Here is a 17929-nt window from a genome sequence, read left to right on the forward strand (position 1 = left end):
GGTCTGGGTGCTAACATAAGTTAATCACTGTCAGTCCTTTTGAGGGATTCAACTACAACAATTCATTGCATTCGTTAAAGCAGCTTCATCCATTGATCTTCCAATCTTTTATCCAGTATAGGACTGTGAGGGGAGGGGATCCTGGTAGAATTGGGCACAAGGCAGGGGGAACACCCTGGATGGGATGCCAGTGTAGTGTAGAGCATGCCCAAACACCACCAACAATTCTATCATTTTTAGAAATGTCAGCTAACTGCATGTATTTCAGCTGCGGGAGGAAACCCACACACGCAAAAACAGGTCAGAGAGGGGATTTGAACCCATGACCCTGGACAGCAGCACCATGCCGCTTCAGTTGTCGGCAGGAGATTTTCGTGCTTTCGATCAATACTTCCACTTCAGCGGAACCAGGATGAAGCTCAGGGCTTGCAGAGTCATCAGAGTGGAGAAATGAGTCTGTGTGTGTCTATGCGTGTGTGTGTGTGTGAGAGAGAGAGAGAGAGAGAGAGAGAGAGAAAGAAAGAGAGAGGAAGATGTCGGTGTGACCTCACTCGCCCCCAGGAGTCCCCTTCTGACAGCAGGTTTATGAGAAGTCGCTGAGCCCAGCTGGTTCTAGCAGGGGATGCGAAAAAGCAAGTCTGAAGACATCTTCATAAAACCCCCCCACCCCCTGCCCCCAAAACCAGGCCTAAGCACCCTGATTGCACAGAGAGAGGATAGAAAGGCAGAAAGGTGACACTGCTCACTCCTCTGCCTAGCAGAGGACGCCTCGCTTTGGGCTTCACTCCCACACACTGCTCAGAGACGCCCCCTAGCGGATGATTCCAAGAGGCAAGTCGCTCTAGACTCCCAGAGGGCATGTAAAGGTTCACCCACCAATTTCTCCACGGAACTGCCCCTATATACCTCAAGGATCTTCTCACTCCTCAGACATCCGTACGTTCCCTCCGCTCCTCCTCAACCTACCTTCTTAAAACTCAAAGGACAAAACTCCGCACAATGGGGGATCGGGCCTTTTGCTCTGCTGCCCCTGGTCTTTGGAATGCCCTCCCAGAGCATCTTAGGGCACCACAGAATGTAACCACTTTTAAATGTGGCCTAAAGACCAACCTTTTTAAACGAGCATTTTATTGCTGATTTTATGTGTTTTATGTGCTGATTTTACTTTTGTAGCACTTTGAGATTTGTTTTAATGAAAAGTGCATTATAAATAAAATGTATTATTATTATTATTAAAGCCTCCCAGAAGTTAATAAGATAAATTTAAGGCTGCGTCCACACTGCTTCGTTGATGTTTTGAAACGTAAACAATCAGCGTCCACACAGGCTTCTTCACATTGTTTATAAAAGTATTTCCATCCGCACTGAAAAGAGCAAAATGTATGTAACACAGCTTTTAGCTTATCTTTGCTGACTCCACTGGTTCCCAGCCTTTTTTGGCCTGTGACCCCATTTTCACATCACATATTTCTGGTGACCCCATAGACATTTTCTTTTCTAGAATTAGTTTTTGATCATGTTTCTTATACTGTGTTGCAAATACAGAGTAGGCAGATTAGTGCACAAAGTCACATTGTATTTTCCCTGATCACATGCACAGTGAGGCGAGCTTGTCTTTACAAGGCTGAAGGTGATCGCGATCATTTTATTTGAACTCATCTATATTTATTGATATTTATTAACGTGAAAGAATACAGTTCTTTAAGATTGTACGTGGTGTTTTAATCATAATTTTTAAAAGAATAATAACTAGTGGGAAAAAAAAATTAACAGTAATTTTTTTTATCAATTACTAGACATTTCAGGGGACCCCATTTGAATTCCAGGCGAACCCACATGGGGAAGAGGAAGAGTCACCTACCCAGGTGTCATTTATTTGCGACTTGTATTTACAAGGAGCAGCAATGACAAAGAGAAGCAGAAAAGCAGACTATTGTATGTGTATATTTTTAAAAGAAAATGTAGCTGTATGGACATAGACTAAGAGAAAAGCTAAAGCTATGGCAGCCCATGCTTAGTTCAGTGACCAGAAAAGAGAGGAGATCCAGATCCATCTCGGACCGAAGACTGGCAACCTGACCATCGGGGTGACTCTAAGTGCCAGGCAGGACCCCTCTGACAGTTTGGGAAGGTTGAACCATGGGCCAGATAAATAACAGGAGCAGCTGAAGTAGAGGTGCAGTGGTGGAATTCTTCAAGGACATCAAGGCCAACATCAACAGGCTACGGAAAGCAGGAAGCACCCCCAGCACCTTTCAAAGCGAAAACTAACCCCCCCCCCTCCACCCCGGTACTCCTGTTGCCGCTTAGACCCCAGACCATCCTAGAGAACTCTGGGTACCTTCAGCATAGTCACAGGGTCTACAGCAGTGGTCTCCAACATTTTCTTACAGTAAGAGCTACTTCTACAAAGAAAATACTCCAGCAAGATACCAAATCACAGCGGAAAATCTCACCAGCCGGGAAGGGAGTCCTCCTCAGCATATTTGCTGACTGGTGGGCTGGGATGAAAGTACTGAAATCGTTGGTCTACGGGTAATTAACCAGCACCCAAACTGGGAAACGACTGAGCAGCAGTGTGAGACCAGAGTAGGAGAAACCACAATGCACAAGCATTTCATCTGAATCTTCTTCCCTCCCATAAAAATATCATGGAAGTTCATCAAAGATTCATGCACAGCCTGCATGTTTTTATAGGATGGAATGTAAGCACAGCAGAGATTAAGCTAGCAGTGTATGTACCAAGCAAGTCCACCTAGAAGACACACAGTAACATCATCACACTGCCCTGAAGGGACAGGTTTTACACTGTGCATTGTTTACTATGAATATGTGTCCCATTCTGCGTACAGACCGCAGCCCTCCACCTGGCCCGGGTGTTAATAGCCCATCAGCTGGCTATTAACAGCCCATTAATTTACAGTCAAGGGGCTGACAAGCCAAAGTGTTTAAAAAGCCGCAAGTCGCCGAGTGATTCGGAAAGACAGTAACTTTCACCCAGGAGTTCTTGCTCAATACATGCTCATCTTTCGTGCCGTATTAAATATATCGTAATTCTGTCTGTGCTGGGGCCGGTGGTAGCAGCCTCCATTAAACCTTCCCGCAGAAGAGCTAAATTTAGCATTAGCCATCAAGCTAATACCGGCATTCCTTGCAGTGTTATACTGTACAGTTGACAGTTTAACTCTGTAAACGAAACACACCTGAGTAAGAGGGTGGGTCTGCAGCTGGAATGTGTGAGGAAATGGAAGGTGTGTACAGGAAGTAGGAAAAATAAAGAAACCCCAGTCGCTACTAGAAAATGTGCTGGTGCATAGAGAGATAGTTAATAATCAGAATATTACAGAACAGGGTAAGACACAGCCATTTGTCATGGTACAGAGGACGAGTGTGAAATGCTGGAATACAGATGCTTAAAAAATGTGCCTCTACTGTTCAGGCAGAAGGGTGAACGAAATGGACCTGCCGCGTGCCGCATAGCCAGCTGCTAACCTTGGTCTCCTTTAAAGCAGTAAGAAAGGGCCGACTGCATTGACACCAAATCATCCTGGGTGAATGACAGACTCCTGGGCCGAAGCACGGTCCTGGGATCCAGTGTCACACAGTGGTGGGAAGCGACTGAACCCGACTCTCTCATCTCCAGAGACAGTGAGGCCTCTATACAGTTTACTACAAATACACAGCTTCAGCTTCAGGCCAGCATCTCTGCAATAGGAGGGGGTTAGTGCTAAGGTCATGCAGATGTTACACTCTGTAAAATAAGGGGGCTGTGTGGCTCAGGGATGCTGCTAGAGATTTTAAGCCCCTTAAGAGAATATCATATTCGGCCCCTAACCCAGCCCAGTACAATTATGTCCCAAATTATTTAGGGCCCCAGTCACTCAGGGGCCCTAAGAATCGTCCAAACTTCCACCCCTTCACGGCGCCCCAGGTGTGGCTTTGCAGGTTCGGATTCTGTGCCCATCAGTCGGCAGAGTGGTTTCACCATCGGGCCCTTGTGCGAGGCACTTAGTGCCAGTTGATTCAGGGACTGGCTGACCCAGCCCGCTCAACTACATGTGGCTTTGGATAAAACCATCGGCTAAATAAGATAATCTAAAATTGTGGGACTTCACGAACTCAAGGTAAAAAAGACAAAAGCACGTCACCTTCTAACATCTACCCTCTCGTGTTATAGAAACAGAGGATGATCTCTTGAAGACATTTTTTCACCCAGAATGGGTGACAGGGGATCCTGGAGTGGGAATGTGGAGTTAAACTATTTGCTGAACTCGATTTGGTGCTGTCAGAAAGGACAGCACTCTATTCCCTGGACAGTCCTGTCATTTGGTCCGGCTATCTAAGCTGTACTCATTCCACACTCACATGCACATTTTCTAGAATGACTGGATGGATCACATGGAAATGTAAAAGTTAATAAATGTGTTTTTACCTGAATGCTGTGGGTCATGATATGTAGCTCTGAAAGTAGCTACAATCAACAAGAACAGTATTTGTAAATCAAAGTATTTTTAGCTCCAATTCATTAACCACTAAACAACAAAATACTGGCGAACAAGCGACTTTGTATTGATCGCTAGTGTGATTTTCTGCACTATTAAACCTTCATATGTAAAACTGCTGTACATAGTGCTTGTAAATTCCATCAAATACATTTTAAGCGGAAGAATAGCAATAAGGTGCTGCCCATCTTTCGCCCACAGAATGTTACTTATCGGGTCCAACCATGAAAACCTGCCCCCTCCTCTGAGCATCAGCATTCCCATCAGTCTGAGAGGGTTTTTTCCCAAACACATGTTTCAGTCTTTCGACAAAGTACATAGCCACTGTGCACAGAGCCACTGACACGCACAGACAGGACGAGCTCTCAGACTCGACGGGGCTCCGGTGGTGCAGATCCCCTCTGGAGAAGCTCAAGGGCGGGAGCACCTCAGCGTCAAACACCAAGGACACGCAGCAGCTCCCGATACCCGCACCAAAGTCACAGATGGAAGAGGCTGCAGTCACGCTGTCTTAAGAGCCCTGTCTGAGGGAGCTGACACAGATCAAACCATGCACTTCACTTTGAAAGCGAGTCTTTATCAGCAGGAACAAAGAGCCACTGTGAAACTGAAACCACAGTGAACATCCCTGCCATTTTATAAATATTATACAGCTTAAACACAGCTTCTTACTGCTCCTGTACTTTTACACACCTGCTACGTTCATGTGGTAAATTGATGATATGATGACAATAATATATTTAGCCACTACAAACTTGGGACGTGTTTTTGAAAGCCTGCCTGTGAAATCATTCAGAACATTAAGCTTATAATCGCAGCTTTTCAATTAAAAAGCAGTTTTTGAACATTGCCTGACTGAAACACATAACATGTGTAGGCCTAATAATGTCGCTTCTGGTGTGATAAAACCCATTTTATTGATTTGATATCAGTATTGCTGTAAGTGTCTTTCCCAGTCAAATGTATTCAGTTCTATGGAGTAAAGAAACAAAGTACAAATACTTCATTACTGCACTTAAGCAGGTTTATGTTTTGGGATTTGCACTTCAGGACTTTAAATTTTTGCTTATAACTTTTACTTTTTTTACTTATAACTTTTACTTTTTTTACTTATAACTTTTACTTTTTTTACTTATAACTATAACTTTTACTTTTCCCAAAAAGGGACCAAGAGAGGTCAAAACAAAAGGCATGAAAGCTACATAAGAAGTAACAAAAACTAAATTTAGCACCAAGAAAGACATAAATAAACACAAGCACGTAAAAAACCAGGGGAAACTAATAACTAAGATTTCCAACATAGCTGAGGCTAGCATCAAAGCCACAACCATAGTGATACACTGATTTAAGTACCCGTGGAGCTGAGGAACACACTAGGAACACAGAAGGGTGCTAAACCTACAGAAACACAGAGAAAAGTATGGAATGGCCAGCGACACCTGCTGGCCAAACGGAAACCGACAGAACTGATCCTTACCAAATAAATAATACCTAAACTCACCCAGGGCTGCAAGATTCTGGATAAGATATGAATCACAATGCTTCCACTCAGAATCGAGGTCATGACTTTCAGAATCGAGGTCATGACGTTTTTTGCACAATATATAATTATTATTATTATTATTATTATTATTATTATTATTATTATTATTATTATTATTATTTTGCATTAAATATTGTCTTTATAAAGATGGAACAAATAATATGTAGAGATCCACGATATATCGTTTAACATACTAGAATTGCTGTCTGATATCTAAACTATATCAATATTGAAAGTTAGTAGCACTAGACTGGGCTACTGAAAAAATTGTGACGATTGCATTGGACGATCAGCCATTGTCCCTGGTAGAGGACGATGGTTTTAGTCGGCTAGCAGAGGTCTAAAAGTAACGCCTCGCGAAATGTTTATAAACCATTATTAAATCTCGCCCGACTCCTAGATTCATCTTTCGTTTCAAATGGAATAAAAATGTGATTCCACTAATCTGCATGTTCCTTATTGTGTCGCACTGTAACTTGCAATACTATATTCCTGTGTTAAGAAAATTTACAATGACAAGTTTCTTTTTGCAAGATCAATAAATTTAAATGCAGGCCTAATGTACTTTTTACTTAAGTACTTTAAAAAAACATATATATTTTTTACTTTTACTGGAGTAAAAGTAAAAAAATATGGCTTTATTTTGCTGGATGACTTTTACTTAAGTAATATTTTGATGTGGTATCTGTACTTCTACTTAAATATTAAAATCGAGTACTTTTTCTACCACTGATACAGTTTAGCTGCATTTAACTGAATAATACGAGGTGTTACCTTCACGTAGCAATGTGACAAAAAGAAACGGAGAAAATGCAATCAAATTATAGAATAGATGTATGTTTTTATTAGCAAGTACTCAATATTCAAGTATTGGAGAAAAATAGTGCCTTTCTTCACATGACGAAAAGGTGTTTCACCTAATTATTTCACTTCTTAGCAGGTTCAAGTCCACGGTGAACTTTCCTTCCAACATACGCACACGTAACTTGTAAATATTTCTGCGATTATGCTTATCTAATGATTACACTTGTATAACACTTTATGTGAAATGAGTCTCCAGACTGTGTATATGTGCGGCTGATGGGACTGATGAATCGATCCGTCTTAGTGAGACGGGGCTGGACGGTGCGCTCCCTGCTTTAACCCCTTTGTGAGCTTCACAGCCAGCCGCTCCAATTAAATGCAAAAGACCCACTACATGCCTCCTAATCCGGCTTTGTTACAACATTGTAATTTGTTACAATATTTATTCACCGTCGAACCATCGTTTACTTTTAAATCAGAGCGTATCACTTGGTATCACTCGGCACTAAGATGAAAGAGGGATGGGAAGATACCTTTGATGGACAGATAGCCTTTGCTAAAGGGAACCCCCGTCAATGTCACAGATATGATGACATATGATATATCGGCAGAGCTATAGAAATTTCTTGCTGAAAATAATAAAATAAAATTAACTGGCGAGTGAATGCATGTGTAAAGCATGCTATAAAGTCACTAAGTCCGCCGATCTCACGTACGTCTGACCTGAAAATCTGTTTTAAAGCATGCTATAAACTCACCGATTGCTCTGATTTCCCGAATATCTTACATGAAAAGCCGTCTTAAAGCATGGTACAAACTCACCGATCGCACTGATCTCCTGCCGGGCGCTCAGCCGGTTTCTCTCGTCGGCAATCGCCTTCAGCATCCGCTGCAGAGACTGGTCCAGCTCCCCGTTTTCCTCCTCCTCTTCAGTGCCGACTGCCTTGCAGTAACTCTGAAAGGATGCCATTCCCAAACTGAGCTCATGACAGTCCCGGAAAGGGAGAAATCGCCCGGGTGGGGTGCGTGCTGGTGGGAGGTCGACGGCAGGGGAGGGGCGCTGGAGATCCCCCTCCCTCCTGATCAGCAGAATAATTCCTAATATTTATTGCGGGCCGAGTGGTGATACCATCCGGGCCGTGCAGCTGTCACCGCAGCGAGCCTCAGAGGCGCAGAGTGTGACCCGCTTCCGCCTGCCCTCCGACATCAGCCGGCATCGCACCGGGAGCAGCCCTCACACTTCCTGCGAAGCGTTTAAAAGGGACGGGACCGGTCCGATCACGAACCGTCCGTCTCCCACGGTCACGAAATGACATGTTGTGCTTACCAAATGACTTATCGAGCTCTTAAATGGCCGCCATCGTGACAGTACCGGACGCCCCTCTTTAAAGACACAGGGTTTACGCTCAGCGCCGGTCGCGCTTAAAACAGGGCTAGGCGTCTTCGGGTTATGATCCCGCATTTAGGTGAAAAGTAAAAGGTGGGAAAGGTAAAAGGTGAAACGCCCTTAAAGGCTTCAAAGACCTTCCCCATGCCTGCCATGCAAACGGGGATACATCGCCCCGGGGGATCCACTGCGCTTCACAAAGGTCCAATACTTATTCCAAAAACTCCAATTTAAATTACTTTATTCTGTGTACGGTTTCCACTAATTGCCTTTATGATACTGGTATAAGCGGCATTATAATGGTCGCAATAACATTTTAAACAGAATGTTTAGAGTAAGATGCATTGCTACGGAACAAATGACATGCACCTGCTAACATGATAGATGACTGCACATTATCTTTACACTTCAGTTTGTTAGAATATGTGTTTATTTAGAAATATATACATTAATACACAACTGAAGAGTGAAAAGCAGGTAATGTTTTGAGAAGAACATGGGAAAAAAATTAAGTGTCTCACGTCTTTTTTCAGTTCAGGCTTATTTCAGTTTACTTCAGATTTAATCTGTTCCCTAGTGTCTCTGCTGCTGGCTGTAGCTGAATCCTGTGGCACATAAAAATCGGAGCAGTTAAAAATGCATTTATAAAGGTCGTGTACAGTACATAAGTACAGCGCAAGTCAGCCACTGTGGGTTGGAGGTCATTTAATATATATATATATAAAATTTGTGGGAAAAGTGTATGTATACATTATTGCAGGGATGTCAAACTCCAGTCCTGGGGGGCCGAGCCCTGCACATTTTTGGGTTTCCCCTCATTTAACACACCTGATTTACCTCATTGCAACTATTTGTGCACCCAGCTCTTGAACATCCCTGCATTATTGTAAAGTGTGTGGTGAAGCAACACCTCTGCCCCCTCCGGGGATCAATACATTGTCATTCACAAGAAGAGCACTGCACTAACAATGCAAAGGTCCTGTGTTAGACTAAGTTGCTTTGGATAAAACCTTCAGATACTGTAAATGAGTAACTGTAACTTCTATCAATTCTTCGCAATGTAGAGCTGTTAGTCAGCCTAGCTGTATGCATTCAGACTGCAGAAGCAAACCTGCAAGATGGGGAGAACATGCAAACTCAACATGCACAGAGGGCAGATAGGTGTTTGATTCTAACCCCAGAGGTGTGAGGCAACAATGCTGCCTCAAAGAATACAAATTAAAAGGCCAAACCTGGAGATTCAATTACTGAAAATCAAAAGACAGATGTTCAGTAAGTTGAGCTGGTGAAATGTACTGATGTGAAAGTCTTGTATAAGAAACACAGGCTAAAGGGAACAGGAATCCACACGGTGCTGCATAGTTTCGGCCTTCTGTCTTTTATTCAAAGCAAATGGCAAACGGCTCACGCAAGAAACTACAAAACCCTCAAACTGCTGTACCCAGCACACCGGACATCAGGGGTACGCCTGCAGCAGGAGCCGTTTCTTCACCCAGTGTTACTTCTGCAAAGCAGGGAATGAACAAACAGAGGCTAAACTCTCAGAACGCTCATAGCACATGGCTAAAGCAACCGGTCCCTAGGGGCTGTGAACCAGGCAAACTCCTCAGGGCAGCAACGATTCACACAAACCGCGCTGGCACGCGTACATGTCACTGACAGAGTCCTTTGAGATTTAATCGGTGTGCTAAATGAAACCTCTCCTAATGTCTGAAGACCGGCTGCTTGAGGGCCTTAGCGAACGGCGGCCAATGGAACCTCCCATGTCAAGGCGATTTTCGGGCTGTGGACCAATGGGGTCAAAGCGTGGGCGGGGTAAAAAGCTGTATGGGATGCTGGGTCTCTGATCGTACTCTCCACCGATAATGCCTGGGGGATACAGGGGGTTGGGGCCATGAGGGAAGGGGTGGAAGGGCATGGGCTGGGGGGGTATCGGGTGGAAGAGCCGGGTGCGCCGGAAGAGACTCTCCTCTCGTCGCAGCTTGTATTTCTTTTTGTAGAGCTGAGAGGAAAGCAATAGGTTTACAACTCAGAGTGACAGCAAAGGCATTCATTGAAAACCAGCCATCCAATCACAGGCCACTAGCAGGATGACAGCTACTTACTTCCTTCCAGTCTGTTTCCCAAGCTCTGTTTGTTGGATCTGAAATGATAGGGCTGGCGTCATTCAGATCCTATGAAAGCTCCTTCTTACGAAAGATAATGCTGTCAAAATGTCCACCTTACCTCTGAAGTCACGCCGGTACAGGTGTCTCCAGAGGGAGGGGTCCACGGTGGCAACATTGAGGTCTCTGCACACGGCTGACAGGGACACCACAGACCCTATGTCCAGCAGACGCAGAACACGCAGCAGCAGTTCCGGGGGAAGGGCTGTCAGCCCAAATACCGCCGGGAGGTTCATGGCTGGGGAACCAGGGGGCGACAGAGAGCACACGGGGGTTCCACACAGCCCAAGCAGCAGCCAATCAACATGGTCTGGCAGGCCCATGTGACAATAATAAAACACAACAAAGACTAAAAAATTGCATACTGTTAACATCACAGTAAAATATTGCAAAAGTTTACTTGTCTTTCGCGCATCCTTTGGTAACAGATCTGCAAGTGAGCTTTAGTTCTTCTCTAGCTGTAGTTCCAGAGGGACTTTGTGCTGATGTATGGACGACGCAAGACTGACTCACCCTGCCTGGCGGATGCGATCAGCGGGTAAGCAAGCTGGTCCTTAAAGAGGCGCGACAGCTGCTTGAGGTCTCTGTACGCCATGGCAGCACTTTCCCCTGCGACAGACAGACAGACGGACAGACAGACGGACAGACGGAGAGGTGACATCTTCTGGAAACCTCAGACCCCTCCCCGGCACTATTCCTAAATCCATATGACATATCAGGCATAAGAACAAGCTTGCTTACAGCCCAGGTGAGGAGGGCAGGGTCCTCTGGTGTCGCCCTGCCTGCAAGGCTTACCTGCCCAGGCGTCCGTCACGTACGTTGACGGCTTCAGCAGCAGCTTCTTGGCATTTTCCGCACTCTCTTTCATCTTCAGTGTGGCTGCAGAGAGCAGTTAGCCGTTAGCCTGCTTCTCACAGGACAGGAGTCTAAAAGGTATTATACACACCAGGCAAAGAACTCGACCCAAAGCCACAGGTTTTGGATCTGCTGTTGTATTCATGAGAAATTTATTAAAATAGTGCTGTATGGTGGTTGGATGGTATGGTCTAGCAGAGTGTTTCCCAACCCGGTTCATGGAGACCCACAGAGTCCACGTTCTTGCTCCTGGAACGTCTGTGGGTCCACGAGTACTGGGTTGGGAAACACTGGTCCAGCAGTTTCAGTGTGTTGGGTGCGAATTGGGCTCCAGCTCAGTGAATGTGGGGTTTGCCTGTTTGCTCTATGGGATTAAATGATGGATGGATGGATGGATGGATGGATAGGTGTTATCTGTAGAATAAAAAGTATTCAGATAAATCCAGTCCTTTTCAGAGATGGATAGTTCAGGTCCAGAAAGTAAAAAATCCAGACCAGGATTTCGTTTCAACCAACCAGTTGAGTACTCTGTGACTGTGATTCTTCATGCTCAACTGGTTAGTTGAAGCAAAATCTTGGTCAGGATTTTTACTTTCGTGACATGAAATTTAAAGCCTGCTGTAAATAAACTGTATCTCTCCACTATACAGCACGGGCAGAAGCCCAGGTGGCTGGGGAGGATCACCGGCACCCCAGCTGGTGAGGACAGCTCACCGTTGATGACGAGCCTGCTCCCCATGGGCACAGCCGCCAGCGTGGCCAGGCTCTGCTCGCAGAGTGGGTGGGAGTACCGCAGCCTGTACACCCCTCCCTCGGCCCTCCAGCCAGGTGGCATCTCACTGGGCTTTCCCTCCGCATTCTGGGAGATGCAGAGAAAGCATAATCAGAGCTCCTGCTTACACAGCACATGTGGATTAGTGTCTCTTGGCTGGGGTATCTGCAGGCTCCCATGATGCACCATGGTTTTCTGGTAACCAGTGGAGACCATACTACCGGGGTCACATCCCTGGCACCAGTATACTGCCTTTTGAATAATCTCTCCCAACTAGATGATATCAAATCACAGTGCTGCCAGTCACCAGGTCTGATGGATCTGATGCTACAGCCACAGGCAGCCCTGTGGGCATCCTGTCATACCAGGCTGCCAGAGATGTCCTGAGGCTACTTTGCTTGCCTCCCTGAGGTCAGTGCTTTAGTGTCCCCGATTCACCACCTACCTGAGGGACAAAGCCCGTCTCAAGCATCAGAAGGTGGGAGGCCACCACAAGTGAGTCACAGGGGCCTCGGCTCTGCGCCGCGTGGTGAAGCACCTCCAGCGAATGGGGCACCTCGCCCTCCTCGGCCTCAGCGCACAGCATGGGCTCTGGCGTGACGGGGGGTGACACGGGCCCCTCCCCCGCATCGTCCTGCTCCTCTGTCCCCGTCACAAACCGGCAGCTGCTGCTGGACTGCATGACCTGAGATGCACAATAACACTCAGGAGGGGGTTTTAAAATGAACCACTTTGACAAATACATATATAAACCAAACATCCTGTACTTTTACACACAGCGACAGGCACACTGGATATTACAGGAAGAAACTATATCGTCATTACTCGGTAATGCCGGCCCTATGGACAGCGTCTGACTGCCCCAGATTGGCAGCACTGGCCCATGACTCAGCATGCTCACAATCACCCCCCCTGCGTGGTGGGCGGGGCCAGCATTGCCACCGATTGCATCAGCTGACTGCCGCTCTGGCACTGGTGAGGTGTTCGTTGCTGTAAGTGGGACAACGTACATGGTGTGGGGAGCCTGACACACCTCAAATACAGACTGCTGCATCGTTAGAACAGCAGGTGGCATAGTGGTTAAAGAGCTGAAGGCTGGCAGTAGAGCTGTCATGATTGGTCGATTATTAAGAAGCATCAGTTAAAATTTGCCTTCTCGATTTCTTGCCAATATGGTGGAAGGAAGACGGTGCACAGCTGATGAGGGTTCAAATGAAGAGTGAAAGCCTCCATTGCGTGGAAGCACTTCACATTAATAGTGAACAAAAATGCAGTCATCTCTCAGTATTGCAACTTAAATATCACCACAGAACATCTGCAATGCAAACAGACATTCGGGTTTGATGGACTCACCCATTATTGTGAGGTTAGCCACAGATAAATATAAGCTGTGTGCCATTTAGCTTCTCAGAGTAGCATAGCCTCTCTCTGTCATAACATTGATTTTCAATAATAATAATAATAATAATAATAACAATCGATACTTTATTGTCCCCATGGGGAAATTGTCTTTACGCCTCCCTCAACTTGCTCTTTGCAGAGTAAGCTGTCCGCAAAGGGCAGCCATCCGTAGCGGCGCCCAGGGAGCTGGGGGCTAAGGGCCTTACTCAAGGACCCGCAGACGTGCTGAGGCTGGATTTTATGATTCCTGAATGTTGCTGTTAAAATGAAAGTTAGCCCCACCTCTTAGCCGTATAATCTTACATTATATGGTATGTAACTATATAATATTTTTTTGTGAGTGTATTGTGTGTTTTCAGGAGGGCTGAACGATACCGGAAAAAATTGCATTGCTATATTTGAAGTTTTTGCAGTATTTAGGAGTTGAAAATTAAATATATAACCAAATAGAAACTACAAACAGAGTCCGTCAAATACGTTCGTGGTGTTGCCGTGAGCTGTGCCAATAGACACGAAGCAGTGCGCAAAAATCACTTGGTTTTGATCAATATCATTTCTGAGATACAAAATATTTCCACACGGCAGAAGACGAGTGTCTTTTTGTGACCAATTCTTCGCTTTGTGTGGAGTTTGCATGTTCACTCTGCGTGTACGTGGCTTTTCAGCAGATTCTTTGGTTTCCTTCCACAGTCCAAAAACTTGCAACTTCTGGACTGGAGTGTTGGAGTGCTAAACTGACTGCATGTGTGAGTGAGTGGGTGATTGGTTCCTACTTTGTTCCAATTGCAAGGTATATATATTATATAATTAAAAAATGATTTGATTAATCCTCAAATTAAGCTGTAGATTAATTGATTATTGGCAGATTTTTGCGTTAAGTTTGGTACTTTATACATATTTTGCTGCAGCATTTCGAGTAATATATCTAAATTGATAAATTGGTGAGAATGTAAAGCCTAGTTCATACTTTATTTTTCCGTGTGCCATTACAATCCATGTTATGTCTGTGCATGCAGGCTTTTGAGTACATACTAACATTTATCCATACTGTAGGTGCAATGATATTCCACCAGACCACCAGAGGGCAGATGCATTGCAACAAACAAACACAAGCAGTGTGGGGAAATGGGTAAACTTGGGAGGTAATACTGTGATATTTTTGCTGGCACATTTAGCCAGGACCCCCTCCCACTCTGCAAATTTGATCGCGAAGATTTCAAAATGCCAGAAAACTGTTGCTTTGGAAAATACTTTATATCATATTATGTATTGAAAGTATGAAATATCAGATACCACCTAAGGCTGTTAAACAGTTTAACAACCATAATGTGAAAAAGTGAATAACAAATAAACTCATATGTTACATTCAAAAGCACAACACTAAAGCCCATTGTATATGTGATGTTCTTATAGTGCAGAACATATCAAACAATGTATTTTTATCTCTGTCTGCAGAAATTCCATTCATTGTCCAGTGTTTGGCAATTTCTTTCCTCGAATTCATGCACCAGAAAAAGGTCTTTGTGCTCTTTCAGTAATGAGTTATATATGCAAGTGCTTCCATATCTCCTTGCACAACTGCTTATCAAATGTGTCCACATCTACAACTACTCTTCGTCTTCTGCCACCTACTGGAGGCGCACGGTCAATTTCTTCCATTTCTCTGTCTCCCATTTTTCCTCTTTTTGAATTATTGTGTTCAAACGACGTAGGAAAGCAGTACACCCATGTAAAGCACCTCGGGGGCTCTGTTGCGAAAGTCCCTATATACCAATAAATTGAATTGAAATGAATTTCCTTGCACAAGCACAGCTGACATGCAACATTGCACAAAATGACTACTGGGATATAAAAATCTGGGCTGCATGCGCACAGTCCGGCAGACACCCCTGATGACGAGGATTATGTAATAGCATGCAGAAAAACGAAGTATTGATTGGCCTTCAGTGGTTTTGACATCTCTGATATCCCCATAGTGCATGATTGTGTGTATATATGACCATGTGATGGACTGGCACCCCATCAAGGGTGTACAGTAGCTTGCAGCCCAGTACTGCCTGGTATAGGCTCTAAGCCCCTGACACTGAAGAATATAGATGGATGAACTCCATTACCCATAAGCCATTTTATTTACAACTTGCCAGGCTAATGCTAGGCATAAGGAGCGTACCTCTCCTGAACGTTGTGTGGCTGGGGGTCGGCTCTCCTCACGCAGCTTTCTGAATTGGTCCACATTGCCGCTCTGGGAAACAGGGGGCGCCGTCGAGACTGGAGAGTCCGACTGGGCCAGAATAACGCATATCAAGTCCCCTGACACGATCCCGCAGGAGGAGAGGCTCTGGCCAGAGTCAGTAAGGGGCTCCTTGCCGTTCAGGGAGAGTGTGAACTCAGTGTCTGGGCTGCAGGGGACAAGAGGGGTCTAAAATCATCTCTCTCTCTCTGCAGCTCTCAAAAAGGATTTAATAGCTCAAGTGACATTTTTTTTTGCCTAAATTTTTGTAAGGCTGAAGCAATCACACTGCGATAGGATATAAAACTAGCATACCTCCTGGAAGTGAAACAAACAACCTCCACACTAGCTGTTATCCAAAATGAACATCTCAATATTTAAAGTGACAGAAGGATCAAGCTTGGTTTAAAATAATAGTTTAAAATGCTTGCAGTCTGCAGACATATATCATCAATCAAATGTCCTATCAAAGAAATGAAGAGAGTTTGGCACAGTGATAAGCAAAGCAGACAGGGAGCTCCCCATGGACCGTAATCCGCAGAGACAAACTAACCTAAGGCTGCAGGATGGGAGGAGGACCTCCATGACCTGCATGGACAGATCTGTGAGTGTGGGCTCATCTCCATCCAGGTCCAGGCAGCTCGTCTGTCTGTTCAGTCTCACACGGAGCTTCATGTTCCAGCTGCTGGGATACAGGATGTCAGAGAGACCAAGTGGGGACACATGCATGTTTGGGAAGTGATTAAACAAAAGCAAATATGCTTTAAGTGTTTCCCCTCAACAAAAGGCTGGAGGATTCACTGCCTCTGCATCTATTCAGGAACAGCATGAAAAACGAACGTCATCCTCCATCCTGCCACACACTCAACCTTTTGTGTTTTATTTCGAATTTCACATGGGACAAGGATCAGGTTAAAATATAACTTCTGATAATATCATGTAATACAAATTGCTGCAAAGAAATGTGCAGTCCTCTCTGTCTGAAACAGAGACATCACCCTAATTCCTTTGCTCGTTATTCCAACACACCCCCTCCAGTCTCACCATCCACAAAGTCAGATCCTTTTCAGCCACGCTTCTGTCCCAAGCCCTGGTCCTGTCCACCTGCAGTACAGTATCTCCCTGATGACCAGCATCCCTTCTAGCCAAGAAACACTCCAGCTGCCACATAACCGTGCTAAAACATACGCTGTCCTGACACATGCAAGGGCCATTCCTTTGCATTCCCAAAAAAGATTCTCATCTTTCTTTGCTAATTTTAATGCCTTCCGGATCAGATCACACTTCTCCATGCTATCCGTGTGGCACTCTTTGCAGTCTGACCACAATAATGTTTTTGTGGAAAGAGCTCATCTCAACACCTAGTTCTTTCACCTCAAGAGAAGCAAACCTGACATTCCTAATTAACTCATGAACACAGCCATCTCTATAAACAGTATTTTTATTACTTCCTTACTGTAGAAAATATATAAGACTCGGGGAAGATTTTTCATAAGCTAACCCCTACTACTTAAAAATGTATGTTGCCATATTCAGAAAATGCAGTAAACAACAGTGCAAAAACAAACATATTGAGTCAGCGGCATTCTGGAATAGTCACAAGATAAAATTACTAAACAGTTTCATTTTCGTTTCTTTTCAGTTTTGCTAACCAGGCACAACTGACCACCTTCAGACAAAATTAGAGTAAAATAAAAAATACAACCTGACGTACCTCAACCGGTGGGTTACATGCGAGAAGAAAACTGCTAAATGGAACATTAAGCATCACCATCGAGAAAATTAAAAATGAGAAAGTTCGTGAAACTCTACAGTACAGTCTGACATCGACTTACACCTAGTGAACCAAATGCACTTACTTTTTCTGATGACTACACCGGAAAGAAACGCTTCATTGATAAAGCATGAGCACTTGCATAATATTTCGGTCGGTCATAAAGGTGTGTGTTAGTGTAAAATCCTGCGATGATCTGTGTCGAAAAACAAACGCAGCTGCATGAACTCCAGAATCTGCCCATTGACAGCTTACAACTACGGAACCCGACGAGGGCCAAACAGTACGAATATCTTAAAGAGACGACATTATCGGTGTCAAGACATTAATGCATTACATGGGAAATCTAGGGAGCAAACTAATTTCTATAAGACATGCCAGTTTCTCTAAGACATGCCAGTTTTCTGTGGTCAGTAACACACAATTTACTTTCCTATCGAATAATGTATGTTGTGCTCAGTGTATTATCACATTTAAGCATTTTAGTACATTTAAG

The 17929-nt window shown here is 44.5% G+C and overlaps 2 protein-coding genes across 10 annotated transcripts in view; both read right to left on the reverse strand.

The window, feature by feature from the left end:
- The window catches only part of LOC111846999 (uncharacterized protein KIAA0930 homolog), a 52209-nt gene extending 42758 nt beyond the window's left edge, over window positions 1–9451 (reverse strand). For 2 of the 4 annotated variants that reach the window (XM_023817791.2, XM_023817790.2), the window contains exon 1: window positions 7672–8152. In XM_023817791.2, the coding sequence (XP_023673559.1) occupies window positions 7672–7819 (148 nt within the window). In that variant the 5' untranslated portion in view covers window positions 7820–8152. Of the gene's footprint in view, window positions 1–7671; window positions 8153–8176; window positions 8221–8757 lie in introns of those variants that run through there. The other 2 variants (XM_023817792.2, XM_023817793.2) reach the window with 2 other exon arrangements.
- Window positions 9452–9598: 147 nt separating this feature from the next.
- fbxo7 (F-box protein 7) lies at window positions 9599–17705 on the reverse strand. Of its 6 annotated transcripts, none has more exons than XM_072711216.1 (11): window positions 17519–17705; window positions 16704–16763; window positions 16213–16341; window positions 15600–15828; window positions 12474–12713; window positions 11971–12115; window positions 11197–11280; window positions 10915–11010; window positions 10463–10639; window positions 10342–10379; window positions 9599–10238 (listed from the first exon to the last, which is right to left on the reverse strand). In XM_072711216.1, the coding sequence occupies exons 3-11, from the start codon at window positions 16332–16334 to the stop codon at window positions 9924–9926; spliced, it is 1446 nt and encodes a 481-aa protein (XP_072567317.1). In that variant the 5' UTR covers window positions 16335–16341; window positions 16704–16763; window positions 17519–17705; the 3' UTR covers window positions 9599–9923. The 6 variants fall into 6 exon arrangements, with proteins under 6 accessions (XP_072567317.1, XP_072567315.1, XP_023673556.2 ...); XM_072711214.1 differs by having other exon boundaries at window positions 16213–16344; XM_023817788.2 differs by lacking the exon at window positions 16704–16763 and having other exon boundaries at window positions 17519–17704.
- Between the last annotated feature and the right edge of the window lie 224 nt (window positions 17706–17929).

Source organism: Paramormyrops kingsleyae, chromosome 1, assembly GCF_048594095.1.
Source record: "Paramormyrops kingsleyae isolate MSU_618 chromosome 1, PKINGS_0.4, whole genome shotgun sequence".
In the NCBI taxonomy this organism is placed as follows: Eukaryota; Metazoa; Chordata; class Actinopteri; order Osteoglossiformes; family Mormyridae; genus Paramormyrops; species Paramormyrops kingsleyae.

Bases quoted from the DNA above. Each gene is read 5' to 3' on its own strand.
- fbxo7 (XM_023817785.2), bottom strand. From the start codon at position 17,420: ATGTTCCATTTAGCAGTTTTCTTCTCGCATGTAACCCACCGGTTGAG. The intron at 10,640-10,914 runs GTGAGTCAGTCT...CTGGTTCCCCAG, and splicing joins GATCGCATCCGCCAGGCAGG to CCATGAACCTCCCGGCGGTA. The intron at 10,239-10,341 runs GTAAGTAGCTGT...CTTTCCTCTCAG, and splicing joins GGGAAACAGACTGGAAGGAA to CTCTACAAAAAGAAATACAA.